Source organism: Protomyctophum bolini (genome assembly GCF_963924005.1).
Source record: "Protomyctophum bolini genome assembly, chromosome: 15".
NCBI classification, from domain to species: domain Eukaryota; kingdom Metazoa; phylum Chordata; class Actinopteri; order Myctophiformes; family Myctophidae; genus Protomyctophum; species Protomyctophum bolini.
This window is the reverse complement of record NC_137876.1, coordinates 8,774,005-8,794,456: the sequence shown is the minus strand read 5'-3', so window position 1 is coordinate 8,794,456 and position 20,452 is coordinate 8,774,005. Positions and strand designations below refer to the sequence as shown.

At 43.8% G+C, this 20,452-nt stretch overlaps 1 protein-coding gene across 2 annotated transcripts in view; it reads left to right on the top strand.

Moving 5' to 3' along the window:
* Window positions 1-363: 363 nt before the first annotated feature.
* Window positions 364-20,452, top strand: part of LOC308329688 (zinc finger protein DPF3-like) — a gene marked incomplete at its 5' end in the record, with an annotated part of 33,696 nt that continues 13,607 nt past the window's right edge. For both annotated transcript variants that reach the window (XM_080784183.1, XM_080784182.1), the window contains 3 exons: window positions 364-395; window positions 12,008-12,168; window positions 14,394-14,501. In XM_080784183.1, the coding sequence (XP_080640309.1) occupies window positions 364-395; window positions 12,008-12,168; window positions 14,394-14,501 (301 nt within the window). The remainder of the gene's footprint in view (window positions 396-12,007; window positions 12,169-14,393; window positions 14,502-20,452) is intronic.

Here is a 20,452-nt window from a genome sequence, read left to right as displayed (position 1 = left end):
TTTATAATAATTGTAATAAATAATGAAACACATTGCTCCTTGTTGATGGTTCATGCCATTTACTCTGCCTGATTTCAGTACCAGAGACAGAGGGTTGAGAGGGAGGGGGGGGTGCACTGGCTGAAGTCATACCGGGCTGCCTCTCAGGTCTCTTTAAAAGTCGTGGAATTCAGTTGTGTACAATATAAATACAAGGGAAAACCCTTTAAAATATTTTTGACAGTTTACCCCACAAGCCACGCCCTATGCACGTATGCCGCAACGGCATTGGCCTATAATTTCAACCCGGCCCCCCATTGGCTGCTTTCGCCTAGGTTTCCCTCAGAACTGCAAGACGCTGATATTGCGTTACATTGTAGCAAAATGGCGGCTGTCATTCAGAATCCACTAAAAGCGTAAGTAATTTGGCACATTACAGAAATTTTGAACAATTACTTTGTTGCCAACTCGTAGATTAAAGTGTGCGCTACGTGCACGTCAACACAGACCACATGCATGCGGCGGAATTAACTGTCCTAAATGCATTTTGGGGATTTCTGGCGTTGCAAAGTAGCCTCGCATACTTATTTTATTTCACATTTAAGTGTCAAAACATATGCTTTGAAGCAACGTGACATTGCGAACGCACTCAGCGAGGCTGTTTCTTCACGCGCTCGTCCGTTTAAACGGGACGGAATGTTGTGTTTTCAACGCTTGTGTGTCAATCTATTAGAAAAAGTGTCGACAACGTGCCTTGCGCTGCTGTGGAGAGCCGAACGAATAAAAGGCATTCGTTTACTCTCGTGTGCTTTACATTACACACTAGGCCTGCGGTGCACGGAATAACGTTTTGACATTCCTAAAGTCGTTGAGCAGTTGGTGTGAATTGTCGACATGTCAACTTATTTGGCTCCTCCAGACAGATCGACGTGGTCCATACCCGGTGTGTGTTGCTGTGTACAACCACACAGCCAGGGAGCCCAGAGACTCAGGGAGGAGGCATTTTGGATTTGCATGCCGTCCCCCTTTCCGAAACAAACCGAAAAAAGTGACAGCGATTTGAGCCGCTCGCTGCATACACGGCGCTGCCTGTCACTCTGTAGTTTAGTTATAGTCTGTCTCGGTGCAATTAGCAAGTATTATACCTGCCTTTTTCAGAGCACTGCTCCACCTTTTTCTGCTCCATCTCTCCTTTGTTCTTCTGTATACTGTTTCTATACCAAATCCACCACCAGTAGACAGATTGCATTCAGACTGTGTGTACATTATTATAAGCCTATCGTGTGTGGCTGTGCTTTTTAAAATTAATTTTATTTCGTTTTTTATTTTAGATGGGTCTTAGTTTTTAGATATTCATTTTAAACATTTCTCGACACAGCGTCAGGTGTGCAAGGCAGTGTAGAGTGGGCATTATTATCGTCACGAGCTATTGGACTGTGTTATTGTAGGGCTTGTGGTAGAGAGTAGGCACTCGACTCGACTGTGCCTTTAAGTGGAGGAGATTAGCCTGGTCCAGGATCCCGGGTCCATCTGTCAAGAGATGCTCCGACAGGGAGGAAGTGTTGAGCACAAGCAGTAGATCCATCTGCTCCTCCACAGAGCTACCCTGGCACCCCTCAGTAATATGGAAGTGGACTGCATACCTTTTTTATTAAGGATTGGGACACACTTCTTTTTGTCTTACCTTCATGTTGTTACTGAACCCAACAACAGTGGTTGGAATAAGTGATTTATATGCTACAGAGAGCTCTCTTAAAATGATTTCTGAATTTCAATATTAAGCCTAATAAAGTTCAGGGCGTCTTTCTGGTATATGAATAATAATAATAATAATATTATTCCTGCCTATCTACCCTTTGCTGTTCTCATGATCCCTTCACTCAGCTGATTGTGAAATTGGAGCAGAACTATGTATTGTATGAATAATATGATATTGTTGAACAGCTTCCCTCTTGGTTTTTCTGTTGCATGGTGGTGCGCTGTCAATCTGCAGTTTGATCTGCGAGAGGTTTTGGCATTCCAATCCAATGTGGCACATCTCGCTATAAACGGTGCCTAATGAAGTGTTTCAATCTACTATAATTAGCCTCTGTCTCGGGTTTTTCTGACTTAATTTCACACGTTTTGTCAGATTATAATTAGTCACACTTGACACTAATTGGATGTTGCTCCTGTGGACCAGTTTGACCCTTTTTTCTTTGTTGAGACGATTCACTTCAGGGAATCGAATCAACTCGGTCGACTTTGTTGTAGAAGTGTGGGTGGATGGATGAAGCTGAAAGTATGGTGGCTGCGTCTGTGTGAGGTCTGGTCTGTCCCTCGTACCAAGCATGATGGGTGGAAAATAATCTCTACAGCGGCTGATAAAATGGAGCCCAGAATATTTAATTAATAAAGAAGCTCATAAAGCCTCCCCATTAAAGCCGCAGTCACAGTTGGGAGTTTTGGGTCTGTTGTTGGTCTTAAAGGGAAAATCCACCCTGGAACACACATTGTGCTTTTCCAGTGATCTAATCCTGGTTGCACTGGACATGTCTGTTAAATAATATCTACATGCATATTAGTCAACTGTCACCCTTACATTGGAAACCACAACACTGTGCCATGAACACCTTATGCAATGATGTAAATAGGTTTTCAATGTAATGGGTCCCGGGACCCAAGGGTGGTCTTTTAGATGGGTCCGACTCCCATCATGGTCCCATGGAGTCCCGCTTCAACGACTTTAGGAGTCGTATTTAGTTATTTTATTTTTTACAAATTGCAGAATTTTCCTTTAACCCATTCTGACCTGAGATCAGATTCATACGAGGTTTCCACTGGACACACACTGGTCTGATTAACCCATTCTGACCTGAGATCAGATTCTAAAAATGTCAGTCGTTCTTCGATTTTTCAAAAATAGCAGACCTACAAGCTCGTAGCGCGCCACTCGGTGGCGCGCTATGAGCTTGTAGATCTGCTATTTTTCAATAGCTAAAGCATAACATGATGCTAAACACCAAAACGGGTTCCCGGTCAGAATGGGTTAAAAAAAAAAACTTATATGGTTATAATAAAATTATGGTTATATTCATGTAGAAAATGTATCTGAAAGAAATAAACACAATTCTAAATCTGACAATTGCAAAGAGTTATGCAAACAACAGTGCAAAGTATGTAACATATAGTAACATACAACAAACAAAGTAAATTGAATGGCACCAAATTACAGTACAGTGCTGAGTACAGTAGTGCGTCCATGGGACCCCCAGAAAGGTCTGCGGATGGGTCCAGACTCCATCAATAATCTGCGTTTTGGGATGCAAAATGCACCCTATTAGCATCACTGCTGATGTTATGATGGATTTACCTTGCATGGCTTTTTACCTGAGGTGGTGGATTACCTATGTGAAATGTGTGGTTTTTACCATTCCTTGTTGCACAAACTAGTCTATTGAACTGCACCTTAACGCATTTTTTTTGGTGGGAACCCCTTTTGGTGTTTTAAACATTATGTTATAATTTAGCTATTGAAAAATAGCAGATCTACAAGCTCATAGCGCGCCACCGAGTGGCACGCTACGAGTGGCACGCTACAAGCTTGTAGGTCTGCTATTTTTGAAGAATCGTGAAAATATTTATTTCAGAAAACTGGAGGATTTAGAAGATTTCTTTTACATTTTGAGGCCAGGCCTGAATTAAGAACACTGGCTGGACCTGCTGATGCCCTTTCTTTCTTTTTTTTACCTCTCCTCATAACGTCACCTGCATATGATGCAAATGTTTCTAAAATAATGTGTACACACACCTGGATGGTATGTTTCTAAAAGAATATGTACACTGTGACTACACGTTTCTATGTACACACATCTGCATATGATGCTGCTAATGTTTCTAAAGGAACATGTATTACGTATGTTCTACTAGGGGCTCCATCTTGCGCCGCCCTTATCCCTTATCCCTAAACTTATTTGACATTTTTTACTATTTTGAAAATCATTTAAAAATAGTTCAACTAGCCGATCTACATCTACACATTGTGAGCTTGTAGATCAGCTATTTTAACTATTTTAAATGTTTTTTTTAAATAGTAAGAAATGGCAGATAAGTTTAGGGATAAGGGTTAACGGGTGGCGCAAGATATAGCCCTAGATGTATATCACAGATTATTCAATCTGGAAACCATTCTGCAAAAAAAGGGAAAAAAACCAGCGCCCTGTTGTCTGGGGGCGGCGCTAAACAGAACGTGGATAGCAGGATGTTGCCGGTTTGCTCCGCCTTAAGGCCTATTCATACTCCAGTTTTAGGTGCTAAGTAGCTCTGATCCATAGCTCTAATGCCGTTGCATTTAGAGCTACAGTATGTTACCGTAATACCGTTGACTTCCGGGGCTCGCATAAATGCAGACCAGCCTCTCGTCTTTAGTGTAAATAAAAAAAGTTTTTGCTACTCACAGATACAAAGCCGGTGGCTTGTGTAATTAGAAAGCCTAAATGGTAAATGGTGCATTTATATAGCGCCTTTATCCAAGGCGCTTTACATAGATTGTTCATTACATTCACCCATTCACACACACATTCATACACTGATGGTGGCGGAAACCATGCAAGGCACCAACCAGCACATCAGGAGCAATTAGGGGTTCAGAGTCTTGCTCAAGGACACTTCGACTAACTCTGGGAGAGCCCGGGTTCGAACTAGCAACCTTGCGGTTACCATCCAGCCACTCTACCTACCTATACTACTTTACACTGCAGTGTAAATCTGTGAATCATGATTCTAGTGTTATGTCATCAAGTGATGCTGTGGAGTTGGACCGTTCACACATTCAGACCGTACGACGTATGGGAGCGTCATAACTAATCCAACCAACTGATTGCTAGGACGTGTAGTGCATTTTCATTGATATCAAACGATTTTTTTTCTCAGAGTTGGCCGCTCCTTCTGCACCATACTCCTTGCTCTTCGCACATGCGTGTTGTCGTTCACTTCCCTGTTTTCCGCTCACAAAGAAAGGCTCGTATCTCCTGATCTAAGGAACTCTCCGTGGTTTTGACCAGATGGATATACTAAGCTGCCTCTCGTTCAAAATATGAAGCGAGGGATTATTCAGCGACTTTATCATAATGATAGCGAGGTAAGCAAGCAAATATGTCTCCCGGTTTTTGTCCGGAACGGAAGGGGGGGGGGGGTTCTTAGAGTAAAAGCGGCCATATCTTCCTGGCACCCGAGCTTCTATTTTGAAAGAAATCCCGGCACTGATTGTGTATTGTGATTAATATTATTGATCTTATTATCACGATTATCAAAATAGGCCACCTTTTGTGCTAAGGACGTATATACACGTCTTTTCAAACCGCGAGGTGCCTATGATGTGTATAGGTAGGTATTGTTTTGTTTGTTATGTTTGGAATATAAACGATTCTAGAGTGACTTTAGATGTGACAGCGAGGTAGTAACGGTAGATTATGCCTCCTGAGTTTTGGGGGGTAATGGAAGGCGGGCCTTTTCAAGTAAAGGAGTAGTTCACCCAAGACTTATTTGCTATCAATTAAACACCCCATGAAGCCTTGAATTCACAGAGACATTTAGTTTTTGTCCCATTCTTAGTAATGCGATGTATAATAATGTGATGACTGGCGGAGTCTCCTCTGTAGGACACAGAGTCTCTATAATAATGTGATGACCGGCAGAGTCTCCTCTGTAGGTCAGTCTCTTACTGACCAATGACCCGGTCATCAAATTATTGGCAATTTGTTTTGTTTTTGTCGCATTCCTGAGCCATGAATTCAAGGCTTCATGGGGTGTGTACTGTAATTGATAGAAAATAAATGTTTTTGGGTGAACTACTCCTTTAATGGCGAGACTCGATCAAACCCGCACTAATTGCAAGCCGAGCGTGACAAAAACTATTTTCTGGTGGGTTTTTGCTTTCCACACGTAAACAACATCCTGCCAAGGCTGCATCCACATGAGGCGCAGGGCCGCCCTGTCTGTCATCATCTGATTCGTCACTGACTGCTGTTTAGAGGACTTGAGTGAGTCATGTCTGGTGGTGTTTGTTGGTGCTGCAGTGTGTGGAGGTGTATGGCCTGGTGTTCCCGCTGTGCTGATTGGTGTAATAAGGAGGTTGTTGTCAGGATGCAGGCCCTCCTCCCCCTCGTCTTCTTGTTATGTGACAAGTTCAACGCAGGCTTCCTGTGCAGCAGCGGTGCACCTGCCAAAGTGAAAGGAAGACCCCCAGAGGGGAGCGGAACAGGCCACTCCAGGACGTGCTCGTAGAGCGTGATGATGTTTTAGTTTACGTTATAAAATAAGTCTGTGTTTTATCTTGTTTTAAGTTTGCGAGGCCTTAGGTGAGGCCTTAAGAGGCGGGACAAATGACTTGTGCTTCTTCATGGGCACATTCCGCTTGGCTTCTTCTGTGCTCCTGGAAAACTGGTCTTTTCGTCAAATATGCAAAAAGTGCTTGTTGACACATGCTCACATTACGGACGGGGCCATGTGACACAGTGAACCGTTGACAGGAACAGGCTGATAGTGGAGGCCCCACTGGCCACGAGATTTGCTTTTGTTCCTCCCCCTCATACAGTATGCGCGCCTCACCCACACACTCTTCTCAACTGTAAGATAGTGTGTTGTAGTAGTAGTACATACCTCTGAGGTGGCGTCCAGTTCTGAGAAGCATGCCAAATCAGTTTCTTAACCCATTTTGACCTGGGAACAGTCGTTCATCGATTTTTGAAAATAGCAGACCTACAAGCTCGTAGCGCGCCACTCGGTGGCGCGCTATGAGCTTGTAGATCTGCTATTTTTCAATAGCTAAAGCATAACATAATGCTAACACCAAAAGGAGTTCCCGCCCAAAATGGGTTAATTGATTTCTATTGGTTCAAACTGGTTTTACACTCTCTGTGAACTGTACAGGGGGTTGTGGTCGGTGTGAGGGTAGGTGTGTTGTTTCTTTTTTTGTCCTTTTTAGATGCGTGGGACTCATTACGAGTGTCAGAATCAGAAAGATGTCATACCTATAGGCCAGTCCACCTGCTGCACAGGGCAAAGCCACTGATGGAGAGAGCACAGCCGCTGCACTGGCAATGAGGCGTGCTCGGCGGAAATTGAAAAACTCCACTTGTCTGTTTGACTCCAGAGATCTCAGGAGTGCTGCTTTCAGCGTCACACTGCATAACCTTTGAGTATGCACTCATCGCTCTGAGCCTACTTCAGGGACCATTTAGGAGTAGCCTAGTTTTTAGTAAACTGATATGTGACACCATATCAGAGGTGTATGTTGCCGTGAAGGAATTACTCTAATGCACACAGAGTTGGATCAGACGGAACTCAATGGGGAAAGTTGTATAGAAGTTCCCAGAGGGACACGCATTAATGTGGTTTGGCACTACATTATCCTCCGCTGTCAAATTTATTTTGTGTCTGCAATATGTATCCTTAAATTGCCTCCTTGAAGACATTGCAGGCGAATCCATCAAACCTCTGAGCATAAGTAGCCTACAACTAACACGGCCAATCTGTTTTTACTAGAGAGGCTAAGGCTGTGTGATTCTTCATCTTGTAAAAATTCCTGGTTTTAAAAGGCTAGTAAAGCACACCAGAAAGGCCGTAGCTTGGCATTGGATACACTGAAGCCAATGTGATCTTTACAAGTCAAAGAGTCTTATCCACATGATTATTATCTACAAAGAATCTAGCAGCCTTGTAAGAGTGTAACATAAGCGAGTAAAACAATAGCTCAGTAGTTACCAGTCACTATCTGATGGTCAGGCTTTAACCTGTCTCTCTTTCTCCTTCTCTCATGTTCTTTCCGCTACCATCTCTTTTTTGTGTGTGTTTTTGTTTTTTGCTTAAACTCACTCTTCCCCCCCCCGCCGCCCCCCCACACACACACATCCCTCTTGTGCACACCTCACCTCTCCTCTCCTCCTCTGCTTGACTTTTGTGTACCTGGGACTGTTTACTCTTCTCAGTCACACAGACACGCAGCCTCTCTTTTTTCCCAGAAGCCTCAAACACTGTGGCTTTGTCTCACCCGTAGAGCAGCAGGCTTTGTGTGGGACAGCATTCCAAACACTACTGTTTATCTGCTGGAAGTTGCCTCATCACGGAGTATAGGACAACGACAGAGAGATACAGAGACAGAGTGAGGGAACACGTGAGGAAGGGTTGGATCTGGAGAGACACAGAGAATAAATAAAAACCTGGGTTCCCTACCCTCTTTTTTTGAGACTATAGCTGTCTGTTCATTAGTCTCTCTTCAAAATGGCCGCCTGCTAATATTGTAATTGAGAACACGTGGAGGAAAGTCATTATGCGGCTGTAGGGTTAGTGTGCTCAGACGAGACGACCCACCAGTGATTAGGGCCGGGCCCGGGCGACGTGGGCAAAATCAAATATCACGTTTATTTTCAGGGAATTCCTCTGTCAACAATGTGACAATACTATGGATTAAAAATGTAAAACAAAAATAGATGAATAGAATTGTATTGACAATTTTTGAAAGTATAAAATAAAACGGTGATTCAATGATTCAAATCTGGCAAAGACAAGACTTATGCCATATATCACTATTACGATAGCCATGATCCCATATGAATTGTCTAGCATCATATCAGGATATCGATAGTACCCAGCCCCACCAGTGACGCAATGAGTATCGCTTGCTTGTCCTCCCGACATCACCACTAGTCAGGGTTGCTGTCCATATAGCCGCCAGAGGTAGAATGATATATCCATGTGCATTAGTAGTAGCGTTACACATTTATGGATCCAGCATTTACCCCCACCTTTGATATAGTCAAATTAGAACCTGCCCCCGTGCGAGACACTCTGCTGAGATTAATTAAGTAGGCTAATTACCATACCAGGCGTGTGGCAGAGATTTGAGGGTTTGAATGTGAAATGTCCTCCCCCCAATTCACTCTGAATATTAACTCTGAAACCCCGAAGGACTGCCAGAAAAATCTCCTTTGGCACGCCACTGAGAGAAGTGACGCTAACTATAAGAGTGGTGTCTGCTGTTTTTTTTTTGTCTTTCAATGGCCGCTATATCCATAGCGTTGGGATCCAGAATCGGTTCCCGCACATTTGGAACCATTTCTGGAACAGTTTTCTTTTTATCACACTGTCAGAACTAGCATGTGGACTTCACTACTGTATGCAATCCACAATACCGGTGGTTTAAATTTCAAGGACCGCTATACCTTTGAGAGTGTACCAACTACCAAATGGACCCATATGGGTCCATTTGGTCCCATGTGTACACTCTCAGAGTTAGATACCTGTTAGGGTTCATTTGGAACCTCCTCTCCTATACTATAGGACAGGGGTGTCCAAAGTGAGGTCATACCTGAATTTTATGAACGGCCCACCCTATGGTACATTTTTACATTCAATTCGTTTTTTCACCTTGCTTGTCTGGTTACATTTGGTAATGTGAAAATTAAGGCTGAATTACATTTTTGTTCACAGCACACACCTGGCAAAAGACCATTGATATTAAATGATGATAGTTACATAGAGTCGTTTAAATGTGATGCATATGTATGTGACTTTGTTATAGTCCGACGGTACATTATTGTTAGGAGATGTATTTTGTCCTTGGGTGTTTTAGTATTTTCTAATAAAGGGGCCCCTGCTATAGGGGGTTACTAATAGGTCCTGTAGGAATCAATAAAAGGAACCGTTAAGGGGAATACCACACTTTTTTCTTTTTTTTTTGGTCAAATATGTTTTTATTGAACAGATAAATTATTACAAACATTATGATGTGAAATACTTTTTTTTATGAAACAAAATGAAAGAAAAAAAAAAAGAATACCACACATTTTGAACATTGAATTTACCTTGGAGTCGTTGTGTGGAAATAATTAAAAAAAAGTTATTTCCTTCTGTTTAGCCTAGAACTGGAGGTCTAGAACTTGGGGTCATGTGATCAGTGACATCACGTCGGTGTACTCTGCAGGTGGAATAGTACACCAGCGTGATGTCACTAATCAAATGACCTCAAGTTCTAGACCTCCATTTCTAGACTAAACAGAACTTTAATTTTTTTATATATTTTTAAAATTATTAACTTTATTAAAAGTATTAACCTTTTGTAGCCATGCCCAAGATCCCGAGATTAATTTAATCCAGAGTTTAAAAAAATAGTTTAGCTTTGTTACTAGCCACAGCTAGCATCCATGTAAGAAACGACCAAACTCCCTGTGTGCACAAGCATCTTTAGTGACATTATGGCTCATAATGAGATCCATGATCGTAGCCTAATGAAACATTAATTAGAGCTCCCGCTAATCAAAACTATGATTGCATCGCTAGAAGGCCTCTGTGGGCCTCAGTAGACCAGGGGGTAGTAGTACTTATGTTTCAGACAGAACAACAAGAGCTCTTCTCTGCTCATGTTCAACAGTTAGCTTGCACCCGGCACCTACCGCCCCCCTATGGGACCTGGTGTCAAAACAGTTAATGACATAGTTCAATGTTGAAAATGAGTGGTATTCCCCTTTTAAGGCTGTTAAGAGGAAATCATTAAGGAACCGGAATCATTAAAAGTCTAAAGGATCCAAACTCTTAATATATCCATGAAATCAGTCGGACCCCTTTTAAGTCTATCGGGGAGAGACAGCGAGACAAGACTTCTCCACACATTCCACGTACGTGGCGATACCCTAGCCCAATCATCCCCCTCATTGATTCAGCAGTGCTCTAAATAGCTACCATAGCACACAAACTGTTTAGAATCGGATCACGTGGCCAAGGCCACAGACACAGAGGTCGTGACAAAACAAAAGTCATGCCACCATGGCTACGTGGTTCCATCAGAGCAGTGCAGACTGCAGAGTGACCAGAGTCAGGGCAGTGCTAATTCCTTCTCTTCACGTTCAGAGGACAGTGTCTAGTTTGTTCTTGCAACTGTCGATGATTAGCATGATAACAAGCAATCAATATCATACTGTGGTAGGTGTGACTGGTCAGTGGCCACTGTAGGCCAGGGGACAGTACTTGTTCCTGTATCCTTGATTGTAATTTCCATATAGCCCTATATACTTCATTCATCGTACGATGAATATAAATAGCTGATCTACAAGCTCACAATGCACGCAATTTTTGTAGGTTTTGGAAAATGTGTTATTTTTTTTAATTATATATATTGTGTATGCGTGCGTGCGCGTCATATCTTTGACCCCTGTCTGAGGAGGACCTATTGACCCTCACCCTGCAGCTGCTTAAGTCAACAACTGTGCTTGGCTCCAAGGCACTCCAAAGCACCACACACACACTATAACACGGTATTATAACACACAGTTACTATGTAACTGTAACACACACACGTAACTATAACAATAGAAGTATAGTTCCACCGCTCAGTTCACACGGGTGCCATTTCTTTTGGTACATTTTCACGTATAATGACATGCCCAACATAGGGAGGCCACTCTTAACCCATTCTGACCTGAGATCAGATTCATACGAGGTTTCCACTGGACAACACACTGGTCTGATTAACCCATTCTGACCTGAGATCAGATTCTAAAAATGTCAGTCGTTCTTCGATTTTTCAAAAATAGCAGACCTACAAGCTCGTATCGCGCCACTCGGTGGCGCGATATGAGCTTGTAGATCTGCTATTTTTCAATAGCTAAAGCATAACATAACGCTAACACCAAAATGGGTGCCCGGTCAGAATGGGTTAAATTGGTTAAACGACCCTCTGCTCATGTAGCATAATGGTTATTATTGTATTCATCCGTTCCACATAATATGCAATGCTCGCTAGGGTTGAAATGTAGGCTAACTTGATGTCAATTGCTGGACATAAATGGTCTATTGGCAGTTAAGCATCAGGCCGTAATCAAAGCGCTCATTCAGGCAGTCAGAGATGATCCTCTTTCTCTCAGAAGTTGCATGCGTGGCCACATTTCCTTTATCAATTCACCACACCAGCCACCACATAACCAGTATGTCCCTGTGTTTAGCCACAGCATTCAGTGTGTGTGTGTGTGTGTGTGTGTGTGTGTTGCCCCCGCAGGTTGGGTGACCAGTTCTATAAGGAAGCCATTGAGCAGTGCCGCAGCTACAATGCCCGCCTGTGTGCCGAGCGCAGCGTGCGCCTGCCATTCCTGGACTCGCAAACCCGCGTGGCCCAGAACAACTGCTACATCTGGATGGAACGCCACCACCGCAGCCCTGGTACATGCGCGCACACGCACAGTCACACACCATGTTTACCTGCATTGATTATGGTTCATTAAGTTACTGGCACATAGTATCACCACTTCAGTCTGTCTAAAGCTGTGTGTCTGTGTCAAATCTAAGTTACTGCCATCTGTTAGATTAGTACTAAAGCAAGAAAAAGAAAAAAGTAATTCACTGTGTAATAAACAAATATAATATGTAGATTTCTTGCAGGTATGTTTGAACATAAGTTTGTTGCATTTTACACCAAAAGGAAGTGTCTAGAAACATTTACAAATGATTTACAACGATTTACTCAAACTATATAATGTTCGGACCTGAAGATATACATTTGTTTCCAGTCGCTACAATCACTTCACTTGGTCGTGCAGGTCAGTGGTGGTAATTATTTTCCCCCTTTGCTCGAGTCGCACACTTATTGGTTGTAAATGGTAAATGGTAAATGGTGCATTTATATAGCGCCTTTATCCAAGGCGCTTTACATAGATTGTGCATTACATTCACCCATTCACACACCGATGGCAGCGGAAACCATGCAAGGCACCAACTAGCACATCGGGAGCAATTAGGGGTTCAGTGTCTTGCTCAAGGACACTTCGACAGTAACTCTGGGGGAGCCCGGGTTCGAACTGGCAACCTTGCGGTTCCCATCCAGGCACTCTACCCCTGAGCCACCGCCGCCCCTGTTGTAGACAGTAATGACAGTAATGACAGTAAAGTCTGCGTCCTCTTCTTTAATGGAAGGTAAAGCTCTTCTGCTCTAAACGGCCAAACAAAAAATACAAATGCAGTACCCCTTAAGTTTATATTCCAACCAAATGCCTTTGGTTCGATCTCACCGGCATGTAGACTCCATTGGCAGCAAACACCGACCAACACAGCAAATCCCAACGCTGATCACCCGACGGCGGCAGCAATTAAGCACGTTGCTTAATTCCCCTGACGGACCCGGCAGTTCTTTATTAATGGCTGCAGATAAACACGATTAAACTTTGTCAATAATCCGACTGTTATCTGGCGCCTGGAGCTCCTCTTCTCCCGTGTAGGCCTACACCTCTGTTTCAGTTTCCCCCTTTCCCCCCCCCCCCCCCCGAGTGCCACTTCCTCTACTTATAGCCTTGGGTGGGTGGCGACATCAGTCTCTGTCACCTGTCAATCACCCCCCAGGCAGTACAGATAATGACATGCACAGGGAAAACAAAGCAGAAAAACATTACACTGTGCTATTGTCACAGTATAACCAAATGGACCCGCTCGTTCACCCAAGACGGCAAAATTAGTTCCTATGACTTTGCAAAGGTGTTTGTAGTTCTTTCCACCGCCAAAACATTTCCGGGGTTCCGGACAACGTCAACGCTCGTTGGCTGTCAGGATGCAATGGGTGGAGTCGGGGGGGACTGTCTTGAAAGTCGCTACAGTTGGATTCTTCCGTCTGAAATCCACATAACTCGAGAACCGTTCGCCCCACCGACTTCAAATTCGACACACGCATTAAATTGTATTATGTTTGGTTTTGGTGTGAGGTGGTTTGAGAGGCGAGAGAGGTCCTGCTCCTGACTGAGGTCAGATTCTGGCCAGATATTCAGGGCCCATTTGTGGGTTGCGGACCAATTTTATGGGTTGCGAGAATGAGAGTAAATAAATATATCTTAAATGTTTTCGTTTCGTACATTGAAAACGCAACGTTTCATCAAAGTAAGTTACATAAAATTACAACGTCTTCTAGTGAAAATAGCAGTTCCACAAGCTCACAACGTTTTCGCTTCACGCCGCAAGCTTGTGGATCTGTCCTGGTCTTTCGCTAACCTTTGAAGAATCACCCGGCCGCGACCGTAGTTCCATTTCACGAAAATCCCCCTTAAAATAGTGCGATGGTTTGTCATAGTGTCCAAAAATATTCCACAGTCCTGATCAACAACAACAACAACGGGGAACAGAGAGACAGGGATGCCGCCATTACGCTCCATAGACTTTGCATTGTGCCTCAATTACCCAGAAGCCCTGAGAAGCAAGGCTCAGTGATTTATTTTTCCTGTGTCTTTAAAAAGTTATCAAAAAACGCAGAATTAAAATGAAAACATAACTTGTCAATCAAGTGTTCATTTACGAAAAAACTAAACAAACAAAAAGGTAAATTATGGAGATCTAAGCTATAAGGTCCAACAACCGAAACGACGTATGGGTCTGACTCTATTGTGCGTGTCCGTGTGTGTGTGCAGGAGTGGCTGCAGGGCAGATGTACACGTACCCGGCCCGCTGTTGGAGGAAGAAGAGGCGACTGCACACTGCCACAGACCCCCGCCTGGGACTGTACGGTCTGCAGCTGGGTAAGAACCCCCTCCTTGTCGCACAGTGACGTGCGCACACACACACACACACACACACACACACACACACACACACACACACACACACACACACACAGTTACACACACACACACACACACACACAGTTACACACACACACACACACACACCTGGAGCCTCCCTCCTCTTACCTCGTAAAACTAGACACCTGGCACCTCTCTTCCTTTTCAGACTGTCTCTCCTTATTCCTTGCGGTTAGGGGTGCCGCAGTTAATAGAACTAATCAATGTAATCTATTATCCTACATATGAATAAGGAAATGTCCGTCAGTCATTCTGTTCCGCATTTTTCTCCTCAGTGGCTTGAGCAATTGATTTGAACTTGAACATGGGCATTGACCATTAGCATATAGGCAGACCATGATGAAGGTCGTTTTTCACTTCACCAAAATGTAAGCTGTTTATTGCACACTGGAGGTTCGGAGTTTGGTCTATAGGGATATGTGGTCACAGTTATGGTTAGCTGTGTAGTCATGGTTACGGTGTACCTTTAGGCTATGGGATGAGGATCGGTAGCCGCTTGGACAACGGCACATTCCTAAACCTATCTGGGTTGTGCAAGGATGCGCTATGATTGGCCAGTCGCTGTGATTGACAGCCTAAACCTAACCCTAACCAGACACCTGACCAGCGTTTCCAGACCTGAGCCGACAGCCGTGGTATAAGTCTGGCAACAGCTAACCTCAGTAAAACTATGCCTGCCCGGGGGCGTGGTTATAAGCACAACCCGGCTTGGATTTCGAATGTCGCGGCACAGGCAGACCTGGCACACAGCTGCAGAGTTATAGCTGTGTACACAACTACACACACACACACACACACACACACACACACACACACACACACACACACATGACAGCATTTTTTTAGTTTAGGGGCGCTTTGTATTTCTCAGACTCATAGCACTCGCATGCAGATTGACTTGTGCAATGTTCGAATGAACATTGTGTTGTTATTACTTGGCACACATAGCTTAGCTGAAACTACGTAAACATCGACTTCTCATGGTTGTTGTGGTAACTATTTGACGGCGGGCCTTAAATGACCGGGATGTCGCACGCACGCACACACGCATGCAGATGAAATCAGCAGTTCTCACTCCTCTCCAAAACGTACACTATACAGAGAGCATAATTAACCAAAGCCTGCATCTACTTTGCCCCGGATATGGACTAGTAAAGAATAATCTTCCTATAGTATGGACTATCAATCGCAATAGCAATAATCGCGATAATAATTATCAGTAGCTGCAGCCCTACAGGTGATGATAACAATGAAATAAATGTGCATCGGCATATGGAGCGTACACGACATGGGCCGCTGCCAGTCAACTCCTTCGTGGGCCGAAATGCGGTCGTGTTGGCCGGCCTGGTAAACTTGTTTTGTGAGAAGTAGAACATGTAATTAGATTTACTGCTGCCGGGTGCAGCGAGACAGGGCTCGGCCGCTGCAGACAGCATTTAATAAATGTTATGGAATGGAGTTTGGCCTTCTCTCGCTGCCACTTGAATTAGCTCACTTCTCACTCAACACTTGCAGCCGCCTCCAATTTATAGTCTCTCTCTCCGCTCTGCCTCTGTCATACCTTTTCCACTTTCCCTCGCTGATTCTTGTTTTTTTTTTTCTGTCTTTACGGACAGCGTTTCTGTCCATCTTTCTACTTTGCTTTCTATTGCTCTGCCTCTCTCATACATTTTTCCACCTTTCCTCACTGATGTTTTCTTCTTTATGGACAGCGTATTTCTGTCTATCTTTCTCCTTACTTTGCCATGCTGGCACGTCTGTGTTACCTGGCAAGCGTTCCTGGGCTCAGGTTTCCCGGGCCATTCTGTGGCCCGGGCCCACGGACCCACAGGGATGTTACGTTATACTGGAGAAAGGAACCAACGGAAGAAACCCTGTATTCTCTGCGCTGGCCATTATGTTGCATCTCATTCTACCCAGCAGTCTCTTAAAACAGGCTGTCCGGAACTCGGCATGGATTTGATCAGCCGGATAAGAAAGAAAATCCATTGCTGATTGATATCAGCAGTCATGCTTTTGGGTGGAATTTGCATCCACTTTGTGCGGCGCGCAGAAGAAGAATGGCTGTTTAGGAAGTGCTGGCGTGGAGCAGGAGGTGGGCAGCGAGGCTAAGATAGTGAGCACGTGAGATGGAGAGAGATAGCATGTGTGAACCGAGCCTTTGTTTCCCCAAACACATCCTATTGTAGCCTATTGTTTTCAGTGAGCTCTCACTGCACTGCCTTCTACTCTACACCCCCCCCCCCCCCCCCCAATCCAACCCACTTTCCCTCATCCAAGTGAATTGTATGGGGTGGGTGCGAATGCCCAGCAGAGGGTCAACATCAACTGATTTAACCTGGCGTCCCTTATATGGAGCGTGTTGTGTTGCTTGGCCAGAGGTGGCCACCCAGCGCAGGGGCAGGACAGCAGCCAGAGAGTCCTCGTAGCTGAATGTCTGGTCGGGCCGGCTGGCTGTCTAACGGATGGTGTGTTAGAGAGACTGGGGCTGCATGCAGAATCAGCTCCCTGCTGCAGGCTGCTGCCGGGTCTATTTTTAGCCCCCCAGCTCCCATGGGTTGTGAGGGTGGGAGGGAGGGGCGGGTGAGAGAGGGTGGGGGCTGTCTCGTCGCGGAGAGTTGAAAGTCAACGTGCGCAGACACAATGGTGAGGGGCTGCCGCCGCGTGGCAGGGAGAAAGCGAGAGAAATGGAGAGAGAGGCCTGAGAAAGCGAGAGAAATGGAGAGAGGCGCCTGTTGTTGTTGAAGCGCATTGAGTCCCAAGTACTCTTTGCCTTGAGCCCCCGCTCACCTCCGCGGTCCGCTGCCTATCGAGCAGCGCTTTTGTCTGTTCTTTCGTGGGCACAGCGGTGAGCCGAGCGCCTACGAAGGGCCGTTTTTTTTTTACAAAGCTGTGGTTGAGAGTCTTTGAAGCGTGTCCTCTTTTCAACCATGTATCCACCCAAACTCTACTGGCTGAACATGATGCTCTCTGCAGAGAACTGCGTGCGTGCGTGCGTGTGTGCGTGTAAATAAGCTGTCCGGATGTGACTTGACTGTCAAAGCTTTTGTTTGTTCTCTGTTTCTTGTCTGCTCAACCTGCTTCACTCCTACACAGTGTTTGTTTAGATCTTCTGCTCCAGTCCAAATAGGAGGAGATGCGTCTTGCACACTGCGTTGTTCATGGAAATATCGCACAAACACAAACACAAACAAGCCGCCTTTAACTTATAATGCAGTTCTGATGTTAGAGCTGTACAATATGACGTCAAAGTTCAAACCAATATCACGTTTACTTATATTACTTTTTGATGAACGACAATTTAAAGAAAAGGCATGGAGTCTAATAGCACTGTGGCTTCCCTGTGCTATCTGTAGCTATGGATGAAATAGCAAGTGTGTGGGCCCAAAGCTCCAATAATGTGAGTTTTGCAGTATGAGTTATTGCCATAGCAGCATCAGCTGTGCTGTGTGGTTTGCTGTGATTTGGTCTACTGTTTTGAGCACATCATACTATACATACATACCAGGCTTGTGACGAGTGGCGATCAGATCGTACTGTATGTCACCGCTTGAATAGATGATCACCAATTGGGCATTCCTCTGCCAGTTTAGACATAAAGGCCACAAATGTCTAAACTAAACTAAAACTTATGTTGCCATATTAGTGGTTCTCTAACTTTTTCATGTCAAGGAACCTGAGGATTATAATGTAATTTGGCTACCGACCCGCATCTCAAAATATTTTGTTTCAGGGACACTCGGAAGCAAAGATTTTAGTGAAAAAAAGATTAGATTTTGTATTTCTCCGTGTTAAAACCCCCAATATTCTCAAATGCAAGACGTTTGCGTGTTTCCTCGAAACTTGGCATATGTCACCCTTGCTGACACTGATTTCACTGACGAGCTGTAACATAATTCATTCTCCCCAGCTCTCGCATCCTTCTGCCGATCGTGTATTAGTGATCTGGAGTAGCCATGGTTGGATAATATGACCCTGACCCTGATACATACAGTACATACTGTACCTACCTGCCCTGTTATAGACGGTATGCCGTATATATATTGGAGCTCAACCCATGCCAGAACTTTGGATCTGATGCCGATCTCGATTTTGGAGGTCCTAAACCACAGATTACAGGTGTTTTGACTAATATTTTGTAAAGAAAAGTGCAAGCTATTGAATACTATTAATTAAATGAACACAAATACTTTTTTGATAGATGGAAATGAATCGCATAAACTGAATGTTATTTAAATGTTCACACATAAAAAAAAAAAAATCCTGATCTACAAGCTCATGTCATGTAATGAAATGTGTGAGCGTGGTTTATTTTTGAAAGGTTTTAATGTCATGCCCAAAATGGGGACGCCAGTCGCCAGGTTCAAATTAATTTAACATTGGGACATTACAAATCGGCTCCATCATTGCCGTTGTTGTCTGTAAGTGCAACTGGACCTAGACAAGTCTTCTGGCTAGCTGCCAAAAGAAATTACCTGCACTGTTGATAATTGATTATTGTTAATGGACATCTGTATTTGGTGGGAGGGAAGGGCCCTTGTCTCACCAGAGCAACTAAATATTGCCAAGCAACAATCTAAATATCACTTTCCCATGGTCTGGAGAACCAATTGAATATGCAGTATCTCCCCAGAAATTGGTTAGTGCCATACAATAATATACAATATATACAATAATTAATATATGTGACGGAGAACCTTCTGTAATACCACATCTATCGCATACAGGGGAGACCGATGTGTACATTTGTATATGTTTAGATTTAGTCTCTGTTTTTTGTATTCAAGCCTTCACGGGTGAGTAAATGACAGAATTACATGTGCAAAGTACATGACTATCTAAACTAAGAATATCACACCAGTACACCAGTCGTCTATAGTCGTCTACATTATTAATGACATAATTTAGCTGTGATATAACAGAACCGCAGTTCTTCAAAATCATCAGCTTCTATATTGGTTTGAGGTATAACTTGATGCCTTTTGTTTGGAGAATAAATAAATATTGATTGATTCCTACTAAAATATTTCTCTGGTTCACCATGGCGGCTCCATTGATGTTTAACCTGTCACTCACTACCTACCTACACAGTATACTTATCTACTTCATTGATTGAGTCCCCTGGGGGTCTATTCTAGTCTCCCTCCTTTTTTCCCCTCTGCACTAAATCTACAAGCTCACAATGTGTCTTTCTTTTTGTTGTCCTTGTTGGCTGCGGGCCGTAAAGTCCAACCTCCTAAAGTTCTGGTTGAATTTGCATAAAAGTTCAAACATAGGTTTTAATTTTTTTTTACCCAAGGTATGTTTGCTGAGCATGAATGTTTTTCCCCCCACGGACACGGTCAATAATGTGCATTATCTATCTTGAAACAAACGAATACAAACCAGTACAACATGCAAAAATAGACTGATATATCAGACTATCAATACTACATCACACTTTGCATCTATGTTATTTCTAAAGGCACATGGGCGATATTTCACACAACTAGACGGGGTCTAATGATGGTAGGCTTCCCTGGGCAGTCAGTACTGACGGTCCAGACGAGAGCAGTGGTTCTGCTTTGGCAATGTAAACGTATGTTTTCTCATGCCAATAAAGCCCTTTGAATTGAAAATTGAATTGGTTCTCAAACGACGGTGGGTCCCCTGCTAAATATTTGAAACCGTGCAGGTCTGTAACTACCAAGAGCGTACGCAATACACAATACCATTTTGTACACTCAGAGTTATGGGATTCCACACTTCCCCCGGTTAGGTATAAAAAAATGCTAATTTGTTTTAGAACCATCAGTCTATGTAATTTGGGCAAGACATGTTGATGATATCGTTTGTGGAACTGTGACTGGTGTAGAAGTGTCCGCTGAGGGCTGAGCTAATGTGTGTAG